The 25561-nt window shown below is 40.0% G+C and overlaps 1 protein-coding gene across 10 annotated transcripts in view; it reads left to right on the top strand.

Moving 5' to 3' along the window:
- The window catches only part of PARG (poly(ADP-ribose) glycohydrolase), a 134748-nt gene that overhangs the window by 1467 nt on the left and 107720 nt on the right, over positions 1-25561 (top strand). For 6 of the 10 annotated variants that reach the window (XR_010577960.2, XR_012417731.1, XR_012417730.1 and 3 more), the window contains exons 2-6: positions 5865-5931; positions 6835-7821; positions 8708-8895; positions 18501-18619; positions 18747-18830. The exons of 2 other annotated variants lie outside the window; for them this stretch is intronic. Coding sequence is in view for 4 of the 8 variants with exons in the window: in XM_065520733.2 (XP_065376805.1) it covers positions 5865-5931; positions 6835-7821; positions 8708-8895; positions 18501-18619; positions 18747-18830 (1445 nt within the window). In the remaining 4 variants the exon portion in view is untranslated. The remainder of the gene's footprint in view (positions 1-5864; positions 5932-6834; positions 7822-8707; positions 8896-18500; positions 18620-18746; positions 18831-25561) is intronic. 2 more of the 10 variants (XR_012417729.1, XM_065520738.2) reach the window with 1 other exon arrangement.

Here is a 25561-nt window from a genome sequence, read left to right as displayed (position 1 = left end):
TAGTATAATAAAAGGTAATGGATGTTCTGATACATGAAGGACAGATTGTTCTACCTAACCTAATTTATGGGATCGAAAATAGTCCTCCAGAAGATGAGATGCTTATTCTGAGGAGTTTAGAATGAGTAGAAGTTAGATGAGGAGGAAGTGAGTGAGTGTTTCAGGAGTGCAATTGAGGCCGGGCGCGGTGGTTTACGCCTGTAATCCCTGCACTTTGGGAGACGGGGGTTGGTGGATCACCTGAGGTCAGGAGCTCAAGACCAGCCTTACCAGTGTGGTGAAACCCCGTCTCTACTAAAAATCAAAAAAAATTAGCCGAGCGTGGTGGCGGGCGGCTGTAATCCCAGCTACTCGGGAGGCTGAGGCAGGTGAGGCAGGAGAATCGCTGGAACCCGGGAGGCGGAGGTTGCAGTGAGCCAAGAGGGCACCATTGCACTCCAGCCTGGGCAACAAGAGCGAAACTCCGCCTCAGAAAAACAAAAACAAAACAAAACAAAAACAGAAGTGTAATTGATACATAGAGTGAACGCAGGAGAGTGAGAGATGAGGCTGCAGGGTGGTACAAAAAAGTCAAATCAAATTGGATATGTAGACATTGCTAAGGATTTTGAGATTTAAGGGCATTGAGAAGCTACTCAAGGGTTTTTAGGAGGGGAGTGATTTGATTAGACTTATTTGTTGAAAAGTCTGTGTGGCTGGTGTGTGGACAATAAAGAATGGATTGGAAAGGAACTCAAGTGGAGCCTCAAGACTCAGTTAAGGAGCTAATCTAGGTTGGAAATAATTGTAACTTAGACCTGGATGCTGGCAATAGGGAAGGGGATGGATTCATGAAAGAATAGGATGCTTGAGAAGAAATATTTCTGTGCTGGAAAAGTAGATTGGGGAGTTCTTGGCATAAATATTATAATGGATGCTATGGGCATAGATAACATATAAACATGTAGAGAAAGGAAAGGTTGACCTAGGGCAGAAGCCTTAGGAACACCAAAGTTCAAGGGTAGACTGAAGAGAAGCGGCTGCAGAGGTGGAAGGAAAGCCTGGCTTGTGTTGTGTCAGGCAAAGGAGAGCATTTCAAAAAGGATGCATTCGTTAACAGTGTAAGAGGCTGGGCAGAGCTCGGGCAGTTCTCTGATGAAGAGTGTACACTTAGATGTCTTCATACTTAGGGGCAGTACCAAGCCGACTTTCACTGAGCATTGAAGGATGAGGAAGATTTGCTGTATAAATCAGGAGGAGAAAGAATTATACACGCAGAGGGAATAAGACATGCAAAAGTTGGTAAGACTGGAGCATAAGATGACAGAGGAGTGTCAGATGAGGTTGAGTGGCAGGCAGGAGCTTATGAAGAAACTCAAGTTCCATTTTAAGGAATTTCAACCTTATTCTGTGGTTAATGGAGAAACCACTAAAAAACTTTTAAGCTTGGGAATACCATTTGGTTAATATTTTAGAAAATATGGCTTAAACAGTGGCTTTTGGACTTTTCTAACTGCAACCCACAGCATAAATTTTATCTGGTACACAGAGTTAGAAATATATGTAATCTGGCAAATAAGACATATTTACAACTGAAATAAATGCTCCATGAAATAATACTTAACTTTACTATGTGTGATGCATTCTTGTATTGTCTGTGTTATTTCATTGAAAATTGACTGGTCATTTGTAGTTTGTAGAACACTGGATAGTCAAGATTATAGACAGGGAGACTAGTTGCAAGAAACATGGCAGTTGTCTAATAAGTGATGTGTTTAAAGGGTATACGAAAGGGATGGATTTAAAATTTAGGATGTAGATTTCAGAGAACTTGGTATAGGGGAGAGGGAACTGAAGGTGAACTTCAGGTGTTGTTCAGGTGTACTTCAGCCCCTGTGACTGGATAATTTGTGGTTTCATTAACCTTATTTTCATGTAAAGAAGGAGGAGTTAGTTGCAATAGGGGTGAGGACAGTCAGTCCTCACTGGTTGGATCTTTAGATTTCTGCAGAAGAGGTACCAAATGAATACTTGGGGCTGTATTTCACGTGTTTAAATGTTTTCTATATACCTGGGACAGGACACCAGTTAACAATGTTCAAAGACTATATTTGTATCAAAAGCCCATTGTTTGAATTTTTGGGATTCCTTTAGGAACTTGGTATTTAAATTTTTATACATAATTATCTTAGGACAAGTAGGTGGGGTAGAGAAATGGATATTTACTCAGTATCTTTAAATTTTACATTGTTTATCCTCCTGGGCACGTTTCTTATATTGACTGAAATCGCAAATTTTGCTGGGCATGGTGACATGCACCTGTAGTCCCAGCTACTTGGGAGGCTAAGGCAAGAGGATCACTTGAGCCCAGGAGTTCCAGTCCAGCTTAAGCAGCATAGCGAGACCCCACTTCTGAAAAAAGAAAAAAAAAAATCTGCAAACCTGCATATTGGCAGAACTCAGGATGTTATTCACATTGTGATGATAAAGGGTTTATCCAGATGTGTTGCTATGGACTTTTTGTGAAAGTGGAGCGTGCCTTTGAAATGTAGGTGAATGTTATTGCATTTTGTGCCTTTTGGCTGTATCTATAGCTGTTAATTGAATGACCTGCTGATTAAAATACACTGGTTACTGAGTAATGTTACTGATGAGAATAAATGTAAATGGTGTGAAGTCAAAGTTGAAGAATTACTGATCTCAGTGGGGAAAAAAAAGACTGGGTGGAAATGTCGGGAGATAACATATTTGTTGAGTGTTTTGTGAGACTGAACACAATATTTTCTCTAATTTTTGCATTTTAATTGATCAACATAACCCTTAGAAGTAGGTGGTGTTAGCTTCATTTTCTGGGTGAGTAAATAAAGGCTTAACAAAGTGAAGCAACTTGACCAAGATGGTACTAGTAGGTGACTGAACAAAGATCTCAATCCAAGATGATCTGACTCTAGATCTTGTATCTTCATCACTTCTTATTGCCACTCTTTTTGCCTTGTTGTGACTATTTCTAGTTAAAATTCACAGGAAACCTGGAAAGCATCATTTTATGCTTCAGGAGTAAGAGGGATAAAGCTCTGACACAGTCCTGTGGTGTGTTGGGAAGGAAACCTTAGGAAGCCAGAAGTAGTGATATTGCAAAGAGCAGTAAGCAGTCTTTTCTCTGAGGCCCTAAGAAGGACTGATCAATGTTTTATTAGCAGAAGATACTGGTTCCTCACCTCTTGCTTTTCCTCCTTCATCCCTTCCTCAGGCTTCAGGAAACCTGAAACTGGAGAGAAAACACATTCTCAGGGTCAGGGCTACAGGAGAGAGCTCTCTTCCTCACCATCACTGGAACACTCCTGGTTTTTCATGAAATGATGTGTGCAGTCTTTAGGTTCTGTAGACTTATCACTGGAGTATGTGCTTCGTGTGTGTTTTAGGAACCTAGTCATTGCATCTTAACATTAATCCTTATATTTATGGAAAAAAGATGTTTTAACTTCTAAACCAACTCAAAAAATGAATGTTTTGGCATATTACTGGTTTGTAATTTGAGGATTTTTTTTTTTTTTTTTTAAAGATGGAGTCTCACACTGTCTCCGAGGCTGGAGTGCAGTGGCACGATCTCAGCTCACTGCAAGCTCCGCCTCCCGGGTTCACACCGTTCTCCTGCCTCAGCCTCCCGAGTAGCTGGGACTACTGGCGCCCGCCACAACGCCCAGCTAATTTTTTGTATTTTTAGTAGAGATGGGGTTTCACCGTGTTAGCCAGGATGGTCTCGATCTCCTGACCTCGTGATCAGCCCATCTTGGCTTCCCAAAGTGTTGGGATTACAGGCGTGAGCCACCGTGCCCGGCCCAATTTGAGGATTTTCTAAACTATACTTGCTGTATTTGATATAAAGAAAATAAATAGAGAATACAGAACTATAGAAAAAGTTTCAGAATCAGATGGTTTATCCTCTTACTCCCTCTGACTGAGGCTCATTTTTTCTCTGAAGCCTGGTCTGCTGCAGAAATGCTAAATAAAATCATTGAAGTAATGGTGTTTAACAATAAGAAATCACTATGCATGATTACTTTTTTGTGATAGAAACTATTTTTGAAACACTAATCAAAGATTTTTACTAGTTGGATTATAAGTATTTTGTGGAAGGTAAAGATTATATAGCATTGAATATTTTTCTGGTATAAAATTCTCCCCATCTGAAATGTATTTTGATTATGCCATTATCTCAATGAAAAATAAACCATTGATTTTCGTCTGTTTGAGCCTGCATCTGTTTTGCTCAATATGGTGTTTGAGGAGAGGTAGGTAAATAAGAAAGATCCTGTGACTTAGTGTGCTAAGATTCTTACATTCAATTTAGTGAGTATCTCAAATCTTAAACATTTGCAAATGTTTAAGATTTTATTTCTGATACTAAAATATGATGTACATTTAATCCCTATTCAATATATTAAATTTTGACAGCATACTTACTTCTAATGATTATATAAAATGTGGCTTGTATTTATTTATATTGCATCTCCCTCTCCTGAGCTATCAATTCTACTGTTGCTACTATCTGCTGGTGTGTTGGGAAGGAAACCCTAGGAAGCCAGAAGTAGTGATATTGTTTTCTATCTAGTTACTTCTTTGGCATCTCAAATTTAGTATAGGCAGAATCGACCTAATCATGCTTTTTCCCTAAACACAATTCTCTTATATTCCATATTTCTACTTAAGGCTGTCATCATTTTTCAAGTCTCTCAAGCCCAAAGCTTAAAGTCACTTTTAACTTCCCCTCTTATTGTGAAGTCTGTAATGACTCTCCTCACTTCTACTACTCTCACAAGGACTAGTTTATGTTCTTGGCCAGTCACTGTTCAATCTAGTGGATTATCAAAATCACTTTTGGAAAAAAAAAAAAAAAAAAAAGATTCCAGCTCCCCTCATGCCTTCATCCTACTCACATATAGATTCTGATTCAGTGTGGCTGGCTTTCTGATGATCCAAATAGTTTAGGAACCACTGACCTGGACTAGTAGCTTTCTCCCTGGTTTCTGGCAATAAGCTCTTCACTCTTGCCCCTCAGATTTATCCTCCAGGCTGTCATGCATGACTGTGAGCCTCCTAGATGAGAGGAATCATATCTTTCAACACATTTTTTTGTACTTCTCTTTGTGGGTCATTCAAGATTCTATTGTATGATATGATCCTGGCTGACTTTTCAACCATATTTTCTTTTGCTTTCTTTTTAAGTTCTTTATATTTCCCCGATATTGGTGCCTTTGCTTATAATTTTCTTTTTATGTGACTGCATGTTTACTTTTCAAGGCATAATTCAAGCCTTACCTTTTCCAAAGAAATCTTACCGATTATGCCCCAATTTCTCCTATTCACCGAAGTAGTGTCTTCCTGGGAAATAACCTTAATTCCTTTATCGGGACCTCTTTTAATAATAATGATAATTAAGAATCAACATTTACTAAGCATAAACCAGATAATGCCCTAAACACTTTATATAAACTGTTTTTACTTAAATTAAGCCTTGTCTCATGAGAGATAGTTATTTTGCACGTTTACAAATGAGGGATCTAAGATACGGAGAAATGACCCCTCACAGAGTAACTTAGGAAGCTAATGGGAGAATCAGGATTTGAATGCAAATGTTCTGATTCCATAGCCTATGCTGTTATCCATTAGGCCATACCAACTCTCTTAGGCACCACTCATTTTCTACCCTGTGTCATATGTATTAACATTTATGTTCCTATCTCACTGGTATTACTTGAGGGCAAATACTTGAGTTATTAATCTTTTGTTTAACCTGTAGAACCTAGCATAGTTCCTTGCATGTATAATATGCTGTATATGTTTTCTGTTTGAAGGAATGTATGAATATACATTTTTTTTTATAGTTTTCAAACAAAAGACTATTACCAGTTGGATGGACACTAAAGGAATCAAGACAGCGGAATCAGAAAGGTATAGAGACATTCCTATATGGAGAAATGAATAATAATACATGGATGTTTTATCTTGTTGCTTTAGTATTTTCTTTCTTTGTTCATGCTTTTCTATTCTCCTTTATCTATGTTAATTCAAACACCTTAAAAGTAATTTTTTAGAGAGTCCTTTGTGTCAGGGACGGTCCTGTATACTTGAAATACCGAGATGAGACAGGAATAGTCTGTGTCTTTTTTTTTTGAGATGGAGTCTCGCTCTGTCGCCCAGGCTGGAGTGCAGTGGCGAGATCTCGACTCACTGCAAGCTCTGCCTCCTGGGTTCACGCCATTCTCCTGCCTCAGCCTCCCGAGTAGCTGGGACTACAGGCGCCCGCCACCACGCCTGGCTAATTTTTTGTATTTTCAGTAGAGATAGGGTTTCACCAGGTTTAGCCAGGATGGTCTCGATCTCCTGACCTCGTGATCCACCCGCCTCGGCCTCCCAAAGTGCTGGGATTACAGGCATGAGCCACTGCGCCCGGCCAGTTTGTGTCTTTAAGATACTTACAGTGTAGCAGTGGCCACACACACAAAAACACATACTTACTGCCTAGTGTGATGGATGCAATAGTAAAGGTATGAGCAAGGCACAGTGGTGGTTAGTGTGTAGAAGAAACAAATGTTCAACTTTACTTTTGGTCCCTAAAGTAAGACTGCATAGAGAAGTGAGTGACATTTATGACTTGAAGGAAAGGCAAGTGTTTGCCAGATACGCAGCTGCAGGGAGGGCGTTGGGGCACATGCAAAGGCATGGAGTCATGGAAGACGTGTGTGCTCAGGTAACTAAAGGGAGTTTAATTACTGCTGTGACACTGGGGGTATGATTGGATAAGTGACTTTTTTGTATTATAAGTTGTTTTTAGTTCTTTCTGTTCTCTTGTAGTTTGGATAGTAAAGAAAACAACAATACGAGAATAGAATCCATGATGAGTTCTGTACAAAAAGATAACTTTTATCAACATAATGTAGAAAAATTAGAAAATGTTTCTCAGCTAAGTCTTGATAAGTCACCCACTGAAAAAAGTACACAGTATTTGAACCAGCATCAGACTGCAGCAATGTGTAAGTGGCAAAATGAAGGGAAACACACGGAGCAGCTTTTGGAAAGTGAGCCTCAGACACTAACCCTGGTACCAGAGCAGTTTAGTAATGCTAACATTGATCGGTCACCTCAAAATGATGATCACAGTGACACAGATAGTGAAGAAAATAGAGACAATCAACAGTTTCTCACAACGGTAAAGCTTGTAAATGCAAAGCAGACTACAGAAGATGAACAGGCCAGAGAAGCCGGAAGCCACCAGAAGTGCAGCAAGTCTTGCCATCCTGGGAAAGACTGTGCAAGTTGTCAGCAAGAGGAGATAGACGTCGTGCCAGAGAGTCCATTGTCAGATGCTGGCTCTGAGGATGTTGGTACTGGACCAAAAAATGACAACAAATTGAGTAGACAAGAAAGTTGCCTAGGAAATTCTCCTCCATTTGAGAAGGAAAGTGAACCCGAGTCACCGATGGATGTGGATAATTCTAAAAATAGTTGTCAAGACTCAGAAGCAGATGAGGAGACAAGTCCGGGTTTTGATGAACAAGAAGATGGTAGTTCCTCCCAAACAACAAATAAACCTTCAAGGTTCCAAGCAAGAGACGCTGACATTGAGTTTAGGAAACGGTATTCTACTAAGGGAGGTGAAGTTAGATTACATTTCCAATTTGAAGGAGGAGAGAGTCGCACTGGAATGAATGATTTAAATGCTAAACTACCTGGAAATATTTCTAGCCTGAATGTAGAATGCAGAAATTCCAAGCAACATGGAAGAAAGGATTCTAAAATCACAGATCATTTCATGAGACTGCCCAAAGCAGAGGACAGAAGGTAATTTTCTGTGAGGAATATCTCTCCAATAGCATAATATGCTTTATAGTTTTGTAAGGGAGTTTAACGAAGCTATGATTTCTAGTAAAGCAAAAAAATGGTTTTGTTTCTTGGTAACTACTTATGCGAAATTTAAACCTAGACTCCAAAGTTTAAACTCTAAAAAGGCTAGAAACAGAAAACAAGAAATGAGTATTAGAAATCAGATTTTTAGTTTCATGAGCTTCCTTTTGGTATTTATGGGAATTACTAGAACATGAAAATACTAGGTTGATAGTAGCTACTGTTTCTTCAGCCAGACATTCTTGTAGGCCATTGTGTATTACACTTTTTTTTTTTTTTTTACACTGTTTAATGCCGTGACAGGCAGACAGATGGTATTATACTCACTAAATGAGAAAACTGAGGTTTGGGTTAGAGAATTCGCTGGAATCATGCGCCTTCTGAGTGGTAATGCTGGGATTTAAATCCAGGTGTATCATATTACAAAGCTTATATTTTGCCATTACCCCATATGGAATCTTAAATCCCATCCATGATTTCTGTGATCTGAGTTTCATGAGATAGTGCAATCAGCATGCAATAGTGAGTTCACTTCATTGAAGATTACTGTGTAGATGATACTGTGAACCATGACTCATTTCTGTTTTGAGAAGGTGATTTACATGTGTTTGGAACTTTCTTCCACAGACTGTTAAAAATAAGCTCTTGAGTTTTATAAGCTTTATAAGTTTTTCTGTTGATTATAAATATAAAACATAATGAAATGAGTGACCAAGTATGGCATACTTTAAACAATAACATCTGGGTAAGTTTTGTGCTTGTGTATCTAAGGGAATTAAAACAGCAAATAATTTGTGACTAAATACATTTGTCTTGACCTTAGAAAAGAACAATGCGAAACCAAACATCAAAGAACAGAAAGGAAGATCCCTAAATACGTTCCGCCTCACCTTTCTCCAGATAAGAAGTGGCTTGGAACTCCCATTGAGGAAATGAGAAGAATGCCTCAATGTGGGATCCGGCTGCCTCTCTTGAGACCATCTGCCAATCACACAGTAACTATTCGGGTAGGTAGCACCTCTTATCTATCATGAGAGAAGACTGGAAGTCCTCATTTATTGTGATATTTATTAAGTGAGAAGCAGACCAAGGCTTAGAAAGTTCTTCTGTTTTCTGCATATATAAAATACTGAGAATCCTACAGTATGGAACGATGTAATGATAACCTACTTAATATAGAACCTAACAAATTAGCAATCATTAGCGATCATTGTCAGCTGATGGTGAAGATTTTTTTTCCAGTATTTTTAAGAAACCTCATTGGATTCTTTTTCTGTCTTTTTACTCAGTTGATAGTATTGTGTACCCACTGCACAATCCTGCATTCATCCCTAAATTTCAAAGTTACGCATAGTTTAGTGTCCTTAAATCATTATCCAGTTGTGCCTTTTTTTTTTTTTTTGCAGGAGACCAGAGTTTTCTTATTACTCAAATCAGTCTCCTCGAGCATTCGGAGGTCAGAGTTTTTAAGGGTAATTTGGTGGGTTGGGGAAGGCCAGTGAGTCAAGAGTACTGATTGGTTGGGTCACAAGAAGAAATAATGGGAAGTTGAAGCTGTCCTCTTGTGCTGCATCAGTTCCTGGGTGGGGACTACAAGATCAAATGAGCCAGTTTATCCATCTGGGTCCAGGTGCCAGCTGATCCATCAAGTGCAGGGTCTGCAAAATACCCAAGCACTGATCTTAGCAATTTAGGGAGGGTCGGAATCTTGTAGCCCCCAGCTGCACGACCCCTAAACCATAATTTCTAATCTTGTGCCTACTTTGTTAGTTCTACAATGGCAGTCTAGTCCCCAGGCAAGAAGGGGGTTTCTTTTGGGAAAGGGCTGTTACTGTCTTTGTTTTAACATTATATTAAAACATTATAACAACATTGTAACAAAACATAACAAAATACTAACATTTTATGGGAGTTACAAGCCAAGAACCTAGACAAAAACCAATGTGAATATCATAACACTACACTAACAGAAACTCTGTACATATTAAATAATTAAACCTCCTTCCCTGCTTCTCCTAGTTCTTAGTTACCTCTTTTATACTTTCTGTGTGTTCTTGCTTTTAAAAACCAATTTCACTGAGGTATGTAAAAATTCACCCATTTTAAGTGCTCAATTTGGTGATAGAGTCCATTTATTGAGCTATGTGACCATCACCATAATCCAGTTTTAGATTGCCATCACTCGCTGGGTAGTTTTAAACATTCATCTCATTTATTAGTCAGGTTTTATATAGATTTCACGCGCAGTACTAAAAAAATTGATGTGATCCCTCTTAACATACAATTTAGTGTACATGTGATTAACTATTTTGAAATTCAGAATTCCTTAGCATATTTAGAGGTGCAAGTAACATTGAGCAGAGTTACGGGGTTTGAGCTGAGCTCTAAAAGATGAGCGTAACTTTCTGAGGTGGAGTTAGTAAGATAGGAGACTTCCAGACAGATATGTAAGATTGATAAGAACAGGCTGTGTGGTTGAAAACTATCTGTTTCAGAAGTGGAAAACAGTGCCTTTGCTGTAGTATGGAATTTGGGTGGGGAATGAGGAAGAGACTTGAAAATTGGATTGGGTTCATATCACAGAGAGCTTCAAGTGCCAGGAACCAGACTTAAGTCATGTCTGTGCAGACAGTATTTGTGCTGTAGCAAGATTAATCAGACAGCTACATGTAAGGAAAACAAGTGAGGATACACTGGGAGCTGGGAGAGGTAATGTAAGAGCCCAGATAAGAGGTAAGTAAGGCAATAGTATGTACCGAATTGTGCTATGTAGAGCTGCTTCAAGGGTTCTTCTGAAGTTTGATGCAAATTTCATTTCTAAATTATATTTTTAACAGTGAAAAACTTGTTAAAAAAGAACTACACAATCAAATTTGAAGATGCTTAATTCCACATTTGAGCCAGCTGTTTTTGCCAAGATAACCCATTTTTGTGTAGACCATAGAGCCAAGGTTCCCTTGCTACGTTTATCTGAAGAGTTAGCTTAATATCAAAATAGTATGTAAAATGTTACCATTTGCAACTGTATAGGTGCGTGAATCAGATAATGTGTGAGAGAGATAAATGTAAACTAAGTGGTAGATTGATGTAAGCTTTAACTCTCATCCCTAACTCTTAATTTCTAACTTTGTATTTAAAATTGTCTTGTCATCACTTACTGATATTAGAGTAAGTAAAAGTTACTATAAAAACCGTATTTCTTTTTTTTTCAACGGAGTTTTTTGCTCTTGCTGCCCAGACTGGAGTGCAGTGGCGCAATCTTGGCTCACGGCAACCTCCTCCTGCCGGGTTCAAACAATTCTCCTGCCTCAGCTTCCCAGGTATCTGGGATTACAGGCATGCACCACCACGCCCAGCTAATTTTGTATTTTTAGTAGAGACAGGGTTTCTCCATGTTGGTCAGGCTGATCTCAAACTCCCGACCTCAGGTGATCCGCCCACTTCGGCCTCCCAAAGTGCTGGGATTACAGGCGTGAGTCACCGCGCTCTACCAAAAACTGTATTTCTAAAAATAGCTTTGGTGTGACTTTAACTGACTTTATGTCAAATTTCTTAGGGGAAAAAAAGGATTCTGCTGTTTTAAAAAGCTTGAAAATCACTGAGATAATAATCCTAGGGATAAAAAAGAAAATAGAAGGCTGCATTGTTTTGAGGTAAAATTGATAGAATATGGTGAATTCTTAAATATGAGTGATAAAAAGGAGTTGTTGATAATGCATGTAAAATTAAGGTTCTTAGTCTAGATTACTGAGATAATGTTAAAGGTGAGGAACTGGAGAAAAGATTGACAGAGGATGTTAAGTGATATTTTTAGCTTTTTTCTCCTCCTTCTCTCTCCCACCCTCCCACAAAGAAAACCCCAACCATCCTATGCCATCATTATTTAATCTCTATAGTTAACGTTTCTTTCTTAGGTACCCAGTGACCCTCAGGTTTTTAAAATCTTTTATTACAACAGTAAAGCAAGATTATTGTAAAAAATATGCAACTATTATATGAAAGCATGTAACTCAGAAAACCCATCTCTCAGTCCTATTCCCAGAGTTTAACAATTTGTTGTATTTTCTTCTAGATTCTTATTCCTTAATATAATAATAAGATATAAATGTAATTAACAGTTACTTAATAGCAGTGTTTAGTTATTAAGATTTCAGATGTTAATAGTTACAGAATTTGAAATAGTAAAATGACAGTTGGGCACGATAGCTCACACCTGTAATCCCAGCACTTTAAGACGCCAAGGCAGGAGGATTGCTTGAGGCCAGGAGTTCAAGACTAGCCTGGGCAACATAGTACAATGTACATAGTCTGTACATTTTTAACTGTACAAAAAGTTAAAAAATTAGCCAGGCATGGTGGCACAGGCCTGTAATCCTAGCTACTCATGAGGCTAAGGTGAGAGGATTACTCGAGCCCTGCAGTTTAGCCTGGATGACAGAGTAAGACCCTGTTTCTTAAAAATAAAATAAAATAAAGCCAACATTTAGCTTTAGAAAGGTAAGGCAATCTGAAATTTCACTTAGTGGTCAATTTCCAACAAACACATGCATGTGTGCATGCATGCAAACACACACAGAGCCACACACAAAGCATATTACCTGTATGTTCCCCTTTGTGTGAAGCTCAACTGGTACCTATGCTGTTTTATCAGATGATATGGAACATCTTTAGAAAATCACCTTTAGGATGTTCTTATGAGGGTGAAAATACTTTCAGCATAACTGCTGATTCTGTCACAATTGACTTTTTTTTTTTTTCGAGATGAAGTCTTGCTCTATCACCCAGGCTGCTGGAGTGCAATGGTGCGATCTCGGCTCACTGAAACCTCTGCCTCCCGGGTTCAAGCGATCCTCCTACCTCAGCCTCCCAAGTAGCTGGGACTACAGGTGCATACCACCAAGCTCGGCTGATGTTTGTATTTGTAATAGAGACGGGGTTTTGCCACGTTGGCTAGGCTGGTCTTAAACTCCTGAGATCAGCTGATCACCTGCCTGGGCCTCCCAATGTGCTGGGATTACAAGTGTGAGCCACTGTTCCTGGCCTTCTTTTTTTTTTTTTTTTTTTAAGAGACAGGATCTCACTCTGTCACCCAGGCTGGATTGCAGTAGCAGTTGTGTGATCTTGGCTAGCCTCCAACTTTTAGGCTCAAGCAATCTTCCCACCTCAGCCTCCTGAGTAGCTGGGGTTACAGGCATGTGCCACCACACCTGCTAATTTTCTAAATTTGTAGCTATGTTGGCCCAGGCTGATTTTGAACTCCAGGCCTCAAGTGATCCTCTAGCCTCAACCTCCCAAAGTGTTGAGATTGCAGATGTGAACAACTGTGCCTGGCCACATTTGACACTATAGACATTTCTTTTCTCTTTGGAATATACTCATCCTTTGGCTCCGTGACACAATATAATCCTAAATTTCTTCCTCCTTAGCCAAATCTTATTTTCCTTTTAGGCTGTTCTTCTGTGTGTGACCAGTAAGTGTTGTTGGAGTTCCTCAAGCCTTTTTCGTAGGTCCTTTCTTCTTCTCTCTCTCTCTGGTTCGTCTCACCCACCCTTGTGGTTTTAATGATCACCTATATAGATAGCTCACAGGTTTCTTTTTCTTTTCTTTTTCTTTTTTTTTTTTTGAGAAGGATTCTCGCTCTGTCGCCAGGCTGGAGTGCAGTGGCTTGATCTCCGCTCACTGCAACCTCCGCCTCCCGGGTTCAAGTGATTCGCCTGCCTCAGCCTCCCGAGTAGATGGGACTACCGACATGCGCCACCATTCCCAGCTAATTTTTGTATTTTTAGTAGAGACAGGGTTTCTCCATGTTGGCCAGGATGGTCTCTGGTCTTGCTCTCTTGACCTCGTGATCTGCCCGCGGCCTCCCAAAGTGCTGGGATTACAGGCATGAGCCACCGGCCCAGTTTATTTTTCTTAAGTTGCAGTGTTATTAAACTGAACCTGGGTGCACTCCAGTGCAGTAAAGCCAAACACCGACACTGACATCTGTAGCAAGAGAAATAAGGGTGTTTGTTTGCAGGGCACCAAGCAAGTAGAATAGGATAGCTATTGCTTAAAACTTGACCTCCCCAGTGGCATACAAGCAAGATTTTTTTAAGGTAGAGATATATTTTAGGAAAGCAGAAGTTACTGGCAAAATCATACATCAATATGTGGGGGTTATATGTTGGTTTAGTCCCAAAAGGCAGGATATCTTGAGGTGGGGTGGCAGAATTCAGAGATTCTTTGATTTGCGATTGGTTAAGGAACTAAGGATTTGTCTAGAAACTTGGGATCAGCAGAAAAGAATGTTAAGGTTTGGCACGTGGGTGTCACTGTCTCCAGGCCCCTCAGGAAGAAATTTAGAACAAAGAACGTCAATCAGAGTTCAGTCTTCAGTTCCCCCTTATGTGATGGTGGTTAGCATTTTCCATTTGGCCGAGTCTGAGTTTCTGAAAAATAACTCAGAGACCTTTGTCAAGATGTTATCTTTATTTTCTATAGGGAGCAACACATCTTGTGGCTCTGACTTCCATGAGAGGCTATTGGTTTAAGCTGTTATTACCTCCTTGCTAATCTGGTGGCTTATTTACTTCTCAAGTCTAGCTAGGTGCCTGGAATTTCCCTTGAAGTTTGGGATATGATGAGGTTTCTCTTCAAATAACCTGATCAATCGTTTATTCTTTAATTCATAGTACTCCCCTCCCTTTTTTTTCTTTTTCTCCTTTTTTCCTTTTTGCCTTTATTAGATGCCCAGGCATGCCACAGTACCAAGCATTATCAATATCAGCTCACATTCCTTTCCTTATTTGGAAAGAGAACTAACTTTCTAGCTCATTACAGACATGCCTTCCCCTTTCCTCTCCGCTTTCTTTCACATGCCCGCCTATCTAAAAAAATCAAACGTTGGCCGGGCGCGGTGGCTCAAGCCTGTAATCCCAGCACTTTGGGAGGCCGAGACGGGCGGATCACGAGGTCAGGAGATCGAGACCATCCTGGCTAATATGGTGAAACCCCGTCTCTACTAAAAAATACAAAAAACTAGCCGGGCGAGGTGGTGGGCGCCTGTAGTCCCAGCTACTTGGGAGGCTGAGGCAGGAGAATGGCGTAAACCCGGGAGGCGGAGCTTGCAGTGAGCTGAGATCCGGCCACTGCACTCCAGCCTGGGCGACAGAGCGAGACTCCGTCTCAAAAAAATAAATAAATAAATAAATTAAAAAATAAAAAAATAAATCAAACAATCAAACGTTTAGCCAACTGGGATTAGTTTAGATTGTACGACCCAACCCCAGCCAATAGGGAAAGGGTACAGAGGCAGGACTTGCGTCAGGAATAAAGGCTCTTGTGCCCCTTTGTTCAGGTGTGCTCTCATGGCAACTGGCCAAGGAGGCACTCCTGCGCAGAAGTAAAATTGCTTTGCTAAGAATCCTTTATTTGAGTGTTCAATTTCCTTAGGATTTTGAGCATTATTCCTAACAAAAGGACTTGAGATTTTCTTTTATTTCCTTGCTTGAGGGCACCCCAGCAGGCCCGTAAGAGAGCTCCCTGCTCTGTCTCAGCAGATGTTTTTATGAAGCTGTCTATTTGACAGTCTTCTTTCCATAGTTATTCCCTTTTTAAGGAATGTTGATGAATAGAGTTAAACTCTGTAAAATATTTAAAGAAATTTATTCTAAGCCAAATATGAGTGACCTTTGGCCTGTGACACAGCCCCAGGAGATCCTGAGTATGTGTGCCCAAGGTAGTCAGGCTACAGGTTGGTTTTATATGTATTAGAGAGCTGTAAGACATCACTCAATACATGTAAGATGCATATTGATTTGGTCCAGCAGGTAGGACAACTCGAAAGGGGCTTCCAGGTCATAGATTCTCTGCTTGGCAGTTGGTTAAGAGAGTTATTATCTAAAGACCTGAAATCAATAGAAAAAGGAATGTCTGGGTTAAGAAGGGTTTCTAAAGACCAAGGTTTTATCATGCAGATGATGCTTGTAGATAACAGGCTTCAGAGCTCTTATCAGACACTTCATTACTTCTCTCCTGGACTGGATCAGGGAAGACCTGGAAACGGAAGGGGATTCTCTACAGCAGCAGTCCCCAACTTTTTGGCACTGGGACCAGTTTTATGGAAGACCATTTTTCCATGGGTTAGGGGATGGTTTCAGAATGAAACTATTCCACCTCAGATCATCAGGCATTAGTTTGATTCTCATAAGGAGTGTGCAGCTTAGATCCCTCACATGCGCAGTTCATAATAGGCTTCTTGCCCTTATGAGAATCTGATGTTGCCACTGACCTGACAGGAGGCAGAGGTCAGCCTCACTCACCTCCTGCTACGCAGCCTAGTTCCTAACAGGCCATAAACTGCTAGTCCATGCCTGTCTGCATTCCAGGGAGTTTGGGACCCTTGCTCTACAGAATGTAGATTTTCCCCATAAGAGACAGTTTAGCAGGGCTATTTCAAAATATTTCAAAGGAATATATTTTAGAGTAAAGTATTTCTGTTTCTTTCAGGGCCTGGTATCTGTCATGTTGGTATCTTAATTGCTATAAAGAGTCTGCCTTGTCAGTCTTAAGGTACCTGTTTTAATGTTAATGCTGGTCAGTCATGTCTAAATTTCAAAGGGAGGAAGGTATAATGAAGCATGTCCAACCACCTGTTCCCATCATGGCCTGAACTAGTGTTTTGGGTTTGCTTTAGAATGCCCTTGACTGAGGGAGGGGTCCATTCAGTTGGTTGGGGGGCTTAGAATTTTATTTTTGTTTCACCCTTTTCCTTGTTAATTTTTTCCTTTAGAGTTAAGCTCAGTTACCATTCCTCAAGGAAGCTTTACCTAAGTTTACCAGATAAACTAAATCTGAGCTGGTCTCATAACACAATGTTCCTCATATTCATAACATACTACAAGTGAAATTATATATTTATTTATGTGATTATACTCTGCAGTGAAGTACTCATACATACTACCACATGGATTACTCTTGAAAACATTATGCTAAGCGAAAAAGCCCAGACACAAAAGGCCACATATTATGTGATTTCTTTTATATATAATATCCAGAATAGGCATAATGTTAAACTTTAAACCATAATCTCTTTCTCTTACCAGTGGCAAATCTATATGAGTCTGCAGCAATGCTAATACTAGCCTCCTTAGAAGAAAGGATTTGACTGAGGGGCATAAGGCAGAATGAGAAACCAAGGCAAGTTTTAGAGCAGGAGTGAAAGTTCATTAAAAAGCTTTAGAGCAGGAATGAAAGGAAGTAAATACACTTGGAAAAGGGCCAAGCAAGCGACTTGAGAGATCAAGTACATAGTTTGACCTTTGACTTGAGATTTTATATGTTGGCATGCTTCCAGGGGGTTATGTCCCCTTCTCCCCTGATTCTTCCCTTGAGATGGGCTGTCTGCATGCGCAGTGTAATTACTGGAGTTGTACACATGCTCGCTTGAGGTATTCTTCCCTTACCAGTCAAGTGTTCTTATAAGGTCATATACCAGTTAAACTTTTGCCATTTTGCTTCCTAGTACACATGCTGGGTCTGGCTTGCCCAGCTCCTAAGATCTTAACAGGAAGCTGCTGATCACCAATTTCAGATTTTTCTATCTATTGGGTGACTCCTTTCCCTGGCGCCAGCTGCATCCAGTTATTTTAGAGAGGCAGTTTCACAGCTGCCCGTGCATCTCTTGAAGGTTGTCTGACATTCCCGGTGGTGGTAGGAGCCCTGTCCTGCCCTGCTCATGTCTGACTGGCTACCTACTGTAACATTTCCTCAAACTTTTACTTAATAGTTACTGTAGTAGCATATGTGTGTACATATATATTTGCATGTATGTGCATACACATGTATACATGCCAGATTCTAGTTTACGTATTCAGAATACAAAGTTAATATGGTTATTTTCAGGAAGTTTGGGATCTAATGAGGGAAAGAAAACAAGTGTGCTCTAGCATGATAATAATCTAACAGAACAAGATAAATAGCTGCCTACTTTGAAGGTTCTGAAGACTTCATAAAGGTAATGAAAATTTGGCAGAGCTGTGAAGGTGACAATAGAGATTTAACCAGATACAGTGGGGGAGGTGGCAATTGGTAGTAGTGGTATTAAAAAGAGAGGCCACAGTAGTATGTATACAGGGATGTAGATATGAAAATGAATTTGCTATGTTTAAGGAATTTTAAGTGTTTAAGACTTGTTTGGAATGAATAGTGTTTTGATAAGAAAGTATATGAAAATCAGGATGACATAATCAGAGTATAGGCATTATAGCATTAGAAGCCTGGGAGTTCCTTAGAAAGATAATGTTATTCCAAAGTGAGGATAAGGGTTTTATGGGGGCTGGATGTGTCTAGCAACAGCTGGAGTTAGGCAGAAGGATAGGAAGCACTTAGTAAAAGCTGAGGCAAGGAAGGATTCCTAGGGAGTATGGAGCTAGGATATGTACTGTGTCTGGTGACTTGGAACCTGATTGAATAGAGGTGAGGAATGGGAAGAGCTGAAGGGTTCTTTGGTGATTTCTTGCCTGGGAGCTGGTCTTTATTTTACAGCATTTGCTTTGGTTACTTTGGATTATTTTATAGAAGATAAATTTAGTTTTTATGCACTGACAATTTTGTTTACCCTCAATTTCAGGTAGATCTTTTGCGAGCAGGAGAAGTTCCTAAACCTTTTCCAACACATTATAAAGATTCGTGGGATAACAAGCATGTTAAAATGCCTTGTTCAGAACAAAATTTGTACCCAGTAGAAGATGAGGTAAGAACAAAACCGAGATTCTTTTAGTCTCTGAAAAATGGTTTGGTACTTGCTTGTTTGACCTTTGATTCTGTGATGTAAAAGAACTTAGAATAACTTCCTCATGTGTTTTTCTTTTTTCCAAAAGAATGGTGAGCGAACTGCGGGGAGCCGGTGGGAGCTCATTCAGACTGCACTTCTCAACAAATTTACACGACCCCAAAACTTGAAGGTATATTGTTTTTACCATTCTTGCCTCTTTATGGGCCCTGCCTCTCCTCTTTCAAAGACTTTTTGGTCTTCATAGATTCAGGTAGCAACATTCTTTAGATGCAAAGTGCTTGCTTCCTTGCACTAAGGAAGGCTCCTTAGAGACATTCTACTAGGAAATGAGAAGAACTGAGAGTTGCAAATGACTTGCCTGGAGCCACACAGAATAATTTGGAGAACCAAGAGTAATACCTCTGTTTCTTGATTCCCCATCCAGTTTCCTTCAGTCCAAGCTTCTCTTTTATTTTTTGTTTTAAAATTATCGTGTTTCTGAAATATCTTTAAAAGTAAATCAGGAAAGAATTATGACTTCAGCAATATTTGCCCAAAGGGAAGCTGAGTTTCCTAATGATTAAAGTATACGTTAAGCTTTCTGGTTTTTATTGCTCTTAATGTAGCTCCTAGCAGTTTAATAATTTATTAATCTTATATTTTGGCAATAATTTATTTTTGTTATATTTCATTTAAGACTGCAAGGGTAACCATTAGATTGTTTTTCTAATATCTAAAATATGCGCGTGTGTGTGTATATATGTATATATATGTTTATATTGGGGGGCACTATAGCCATGAAAATCTTAATGTTTTTATAAATATAGACAGTGATAGAATTTTTTATACGTCCATGAAAATGGGTTTTATTTTCTTTCAGAGACTTAATTTGTTGTGTATAGTTTCTCAGATTTCTTAATATTTTCTATGAGACTTGTGTAGCAGGGTGAGCCTCAGACAGAACCTCTCAGACACCGAGTTGTAGAAGGAAGGGCTTTATCCAGCTGGGAGCATCGGCAAGCTACTGCCTTAAAATCCAAGCTCTCCGAGTGCACAATTTATGTCCCTTTTAAGGGCTCACAACACTAAAGATTTCACATGAAAGGGTCGTGATTGATTTGAGCAAGCAGTGGGTATGTGATGGGGCTGCATGCACTGGTGGTCAGAGAGAAACAGAACAGGGCAGGGAGTTTCATAGTATTCTTCTGTACAATATCAGGAACATCGGTTTCTAAGTCATGAGTTGATTTTTAACTACTGGGTTTAGGCCAGGCAGACCCAGGCCTGGTTCTAGGCCTGGTGCTGGGCTGCCTGTCTTTGGTTTTACTTCATTGTTTTTTCTTAAAACAGGTACTGAATATAAAACAACATAAAACAATATGAGAGGGTCTGTCTCTTTCCTCATTTCCCCCCTTTGGAGACTCACACTTTTTATTAGTGGGAGTTCTTACTCTTATTTTTGCTACTCATGTCTTTTTGTGCAGTAGATTGATAGTGATTCGTATAGTACACTTGTGCTGAAGCATTTTGTTGAACTGAGGTAGCAATGAAGCTTTTTTATCATTTGAAGAAATACAGGTAGCAAACAAAGGAGCAGTAGGCAGGTTTTTATTACTATTATAACTTTTATTATGAGTTTTAAATTCTCTTAGTGCTGGGAACTAATTTTTAAGCATGGCTCTCAGATTAAGTCCGTGCCACACTTGCACAGGTACATGTACCAGTTTTGTCATATGTTAAACTATGTCTTTAACTACTTGCCTTTGGTTATCTATGTGTAGACAGTAATTAGTAAAGTTACATTTCTCATAGACCCTTTTTTAGTTGCTAGCAAGTAGTCGGGAGCCAATCTATTTTGATAGATAGCATTTTTTATCTGAGTGTTTTGTTTGTTTGTTTGTTTGTTTTTTGCCAGGCCATAATAGTCAAGCCTTGACCAGTTTTATTAGTAGTAATTTCTAAAACAGCTTGTAACCGTATAATTCAGTTGAGCATGTAAATGGGGGTCTGATATCCCCATGAGCCATCTTGTGCCCGAGCGGCGGGTCCATAGTATTGTATGATTTTTTCAGGGGCCATTCATCATCTTTTTAATTATTTATGGCTATGCTTCGTTTTTCACGGGAAGCATAGACTGGGAAGCCCAGAAGTTCACCTGTTTATGGGCAGTAAGAAGAAAGGTGGTTTAATATTGCCAATAACATAACCACCTGTCCACTGGTCAGGCAGCTTAGCGTAGGCTCTATGTCTACCTATCCAGTATAACCTGGTGGGGGCAGTCTAGTCCTGGTGGAATTCTGGGTGGGCCCAGACAGTCTGCAACCTTGGAAATTTACTGAATGGATTTCTTTTTGCATAATTGGAACTCCACCATGTAACTGTTTTTGCGGTACTATTATACAGCTTTTGCCCAAGACAACTAAGCCGCCCTACAGGATGAGTGAATTCTTTTTCTTCTCTAGCTATGCAATACTGTCTAATAATTGAGACTTTTAGAACCCAAAAATTGTCAGGGTGGTTCTTTTGGGCCGGGAATTCATCAGGAGCTGGGTCTGTAGGAACTAATTCTCGGGCGTCCCGTGGTCATTGATCTCCTGTTAGGCTTCCTCCACAAACATAACATGAAGTGACTTTTAGAGGCTGGGCTACATGTTTGGCTAATTGCAAAAACAAATTCTTAGTTTTTCCTGGAATCTCAGGTACTGGCACATTTTATTCATCATAGAAAGTCTGAAATACTGGTTCTAGAGAGTCTCATTGAACCTCTCCTTTTATTAGGATGCTTACGCTAGGATCTAGTCCTTTTTCATTAATGTCTAATGTTATTTTTTTTTTTTTTTTCATTTTGGGTCTGAGGGGTTTGTGATTACCAATTCCAAAGGTAGCTCCCACTCATGCAGGAGGGGCTGACTTTTCGTTTTTGGAGCCAAACAGGATCTTTTTAATTTTTTTTTCAAGTAGCCCAAATGACACAAGACCAGTATTGACACATTTTACATAAATACAATTCTTGACAGATATACTTATTTTCTGCTGTGTAACTTTTCTTTCCCAATCTAGAGAACCGCATCCCATCCCATTCTGCTTATTATTCATAGCGGCACAGGTGTCAAAATTTTTTTTTTTTTTTTTTTTTTTGAGACGGAGTCTCGCTCTGTCCCCCAGGCTGGAGTGCAGTGGTGTGATCTCGGCTCACTGCAAGCTTCGCCTCCTGGGTTCACGCCATTCTCCTGCCTCAGCCTCCCAAGTAGCTGGGACTACAGGCGCATGCCACCGCGCCCGGCTAATTTTTTGTATTTTTAGTAGAGACGGGGTTTCACCGTGGTCTCGATCTCCTGACCTTGTGATCTGCCTTCCTCGGCCTCCCAAAGTGCTGGGATTACAGGCGTGAGCCACCGCACCAGGCCAGGCCTCAAATTTTAAGGTTACATTTTTGGCGACCCCCCTTTTTTTTTTAAGCTATTACTTTACCTGTGTCACTTAGAAAAGGACCACTCCTTAATTTTATTTTGAAAACTGTGATTATGAGAGGTTCAGAGGGGTCATAGCACACATCGGGCTGGTCACTTCCTGGATTACATACTTTGTACTGGGTGTCATTATATAAACAAGTTTCTTTTAGAGTCCTTGTACACTTATAATAACCATAAAATAATAGGACTGGCCAGGCTCAGTGGATCAAGACTATAATCCCAGCACTTTGGGAGGCTGAGACGGGCGGATCACGAGGTCAGGAGATCGAGACCATCCTGGCTAACACGGTGAAATCCCGTCTCTCCTAAAAAAATACAAAAAACTAGCTGGGCGAGGTGGCAGGCGCCTGTAGTCCCAGCTACTCCGGAGGCTGAAGCAGGAGAATGGCGTAAACCCGGGAGGCAGAGCTTGCAGCGAGCTGAGATCCGGCCACGGCACTCCAGCCTGGGCGATAGAGCGAGACTCCGTCTCAAAAAAAATAAAATAATAAAATAATAGGACTGTAGCAGTCTTGTGTCCTACCTCAGTAACTTGATGTCTGTATACTGGGAACAGCCCTCAGTCTGAGGAAGGTCAGTTGAAGTCCTTACTGTACAAGTCCAAATTTTAAGGAAAATGAGTCCCACGATGAGTTTCCTTGTGTTTCGGCCATGCGTGGACCAGTCAGCTTCCGGGTGTGACTGGAGCAGGGCTTATCATCTCTTTCAGAGTCACTTTGCAGGGCTTGGCGAAACTGCTCCCATCCATGTACAGCTCCCAGTCTACTGGATGTTTAAAGATGGTCTCGGAGGTTGGGCCCACTAGGATAAACTGAGTCCAATACTTTTACACAATTATGTTTAACTGGGCTCTCTGATACCAGGAGCAAAGTGGCGGGGTTTAGGGTGTTGCAAACTTCGATGATTATGCGGGGATTTTTACAGAGCAAGCTTTGGTATCTAGTTAGTCTGGCATTTATTAGCTAATGGTGTCCTTTGGTATTTATTAAAATTACCACAGCATGGGGGGACTTTAGGTTTTGCCTAAGAGTTAGCTTATCTGCTTCTTGTGCTGACAGGGCCGTTGCTGCCAGGGCTCTTGGACACGGGGGCCAGCCTTCGGAAACCCTGTCTAGTTGTTTTGAGAGATAGGCCACTGGCCTTGGCCAGGGCCCTACAGTCTGGGTTAAAACTCCAACTGCCATTTCCCCCACCACACACACACATAGAGTGTAGAGAGTTTTGTCAGGTCAGGTAGCCTCAGGGCTGCGTCCGACATGAGTTTTTCTTTTTAACTCATGAAAAACTCATGAGGAAAACTCTTTTTAACTCATGAAAAACTCATTGTTGGTTGTAATAGATGTAGTTTATCTAATCTACATTTTTATTGACTGTCATTTACCAAAATATTGACTTAAATCCTGTAACTATTTGATTTCAAGCTTTAAATTGATCTGGTATTTCTTGCGGGGTTCCAATTGCATTTAAATAGATGTGAGAGTTGTAAGATCTATAAAGGGCTTCTCTCAACTTTACAATGTATTATTATTATTATTATTTTTTCTCTTGTTGATGAAACGCCAGGGTGAAAGGGATAGCCAAATGAACTAAAGCACAAATGCCACTCTAATTATTTGGCAGAGTGCCCAGTAAAGGTCCACCACACTATCACCACACATCCGCTCAGGGATGAACAAGGGCTGACTGATAAGGCCGGGCGCGGTGGCTCAAGCCTGTAATCCCAGCACTTTGGGAGGCCGAGGCGGGCGGATCACAAGGTCAGGAGATCGAGACCACAGTGAAACCCCATCTCTACTAAAAATACAAAAAATTAGCCGGGCACGGTGGCGAGCGCCTGTAGTCCTAGCTACTCAGGAGGCTGAGGCAGGAGAATGGCGTGAACCCAGGAGGCGGAGCTTGCAGTGAGCCGAGATCGCGCCACTGCACTCCAGCCTGGGCAACAGCGTGAAACTCCATCTCAAAAAAAAAAAAAAAGAGAAAATTCTTAAGCTCACTGCATCCCTTCAGGTCTCCAAGTAATGCTAAGTTTGCTTCCTGCCGTGAGAGACACGAAGTGGACTTAGTGTTGGGGGAAGCTGGATGGCCCTCAGGGGCTGACCCTCAGGGACTTTGGGATATAGCAGAGAGAGCTTGGCATGACTTATTACTCCAGGCTGTAGAATCCTGGAAAAGAACTACCATGCAGCCCACGCCTGGTTGACTGGAGGACCACCTTAGTGGAAGGGGGACAGTCAGGGCCTCTGGCCTGCCGTGTGCACAAGCATAACAATTGCTTTTGTTTAATGTGCAGATGGAATATTTGATCCATTTCAACCAGGCTGTTGCATCTTGGTATGCTGTCTTAATTGCCAAAGTTTGTTTTAAGTCTTTAACTTTTATGATCTTCTAGTAAAATGAATGTTTCCTTTAGCACCTATTTTTACTAGTTTTAGACCCAAAAAAGCTAAATACCGTTTTATATTTAATAATCCTTTTTGTATGATTTTTATACCAGATAAGCTAAATTTTACCTTTATATTAGTGTGTTATTAATTTTAATAAAACCTTGTAGACTTATTTATCCAATTTTTCATGTTTGACCATAAGGTAAGATTTTATAGACTCTTTTTAACCTTTTATAATTTTTGTTAAAGAGCGGGTTGATGTTTTAAGAAAAACCTGTTGCATTTTTACTTTAACGTCTAGTTCGCAGAAAAAACTGGATGATACCTTTTTAACTTTAATGTGTTTACACACAGAATTTGCTTTACAATTAACGTTTTAAAACTTGCTTAAACTTTTAAAACAGTTTTTTAACCTTTTAATGTAGGTAAAAATCCACATTCTTATGCCTCCTTATAATCTTTTTATTAAAGATATATTTTACTTTTTTAATACACCTTGTACATAACTGTACTCAGGAGGCCTTATTACTTTTAAATTATATGATATTTTTTGCATAAACATTTTTTATAACCTTTTTCACGACTTTCACAATTTTTTGACATGTCTCAACTTTTTGACTTATTACAAACTTTTTTTAAATAACCAGTTAATTTATTTCAGGACAAGAATTTACCATAGAACATTTTTTTTTAATATAAATTCTGCCTCCTCCCTTTTTTTTTTCTTTCTTAAAATTTTTCAACATAGTTCCTAGTGGGGTGGGCTTATTTTGCACCTGACCCATGTTTTCTCAAGACAAAATACCACACTCACCATACACACTCACCACAAAACAAAGAACGGGTAAAGAGAGCACACACACACTTTTATCGTTTATACCAAACTAAAATCAGAATACCACAAAATCCAAAATCCAAGTACCAAGAAATCTAAGCCAAGTCAGAACTAAAACCAAAGTATCCAGCAATTCGAGTCGAGTCAAAACCAGAACAAAAGTGCCAATACAGGCACACCGTGGGTGATCATACCAGGCCACGCTTCCACTCAGATGGAGTGGGCAAGT

The sequence above is a fragment of the Macaca fascicularis genome, chromosome 9, assembly GCF_037993035.2.
Source record: "Macaca fascicularis isolate 582-1 chromosome 9, T2T-MFA8v1.1".
Classification (NCBI taxonomy): Eukaryota; Metazoa; Chordata; class Mammalia; order Primates; family Cercopithecidae; genus Macaca; species Macaca fascicularis.
Note: the sequence above shows the minus strand (reverse complement) of the source record. Positions and strands in the feature narration are given on the sequence as shown.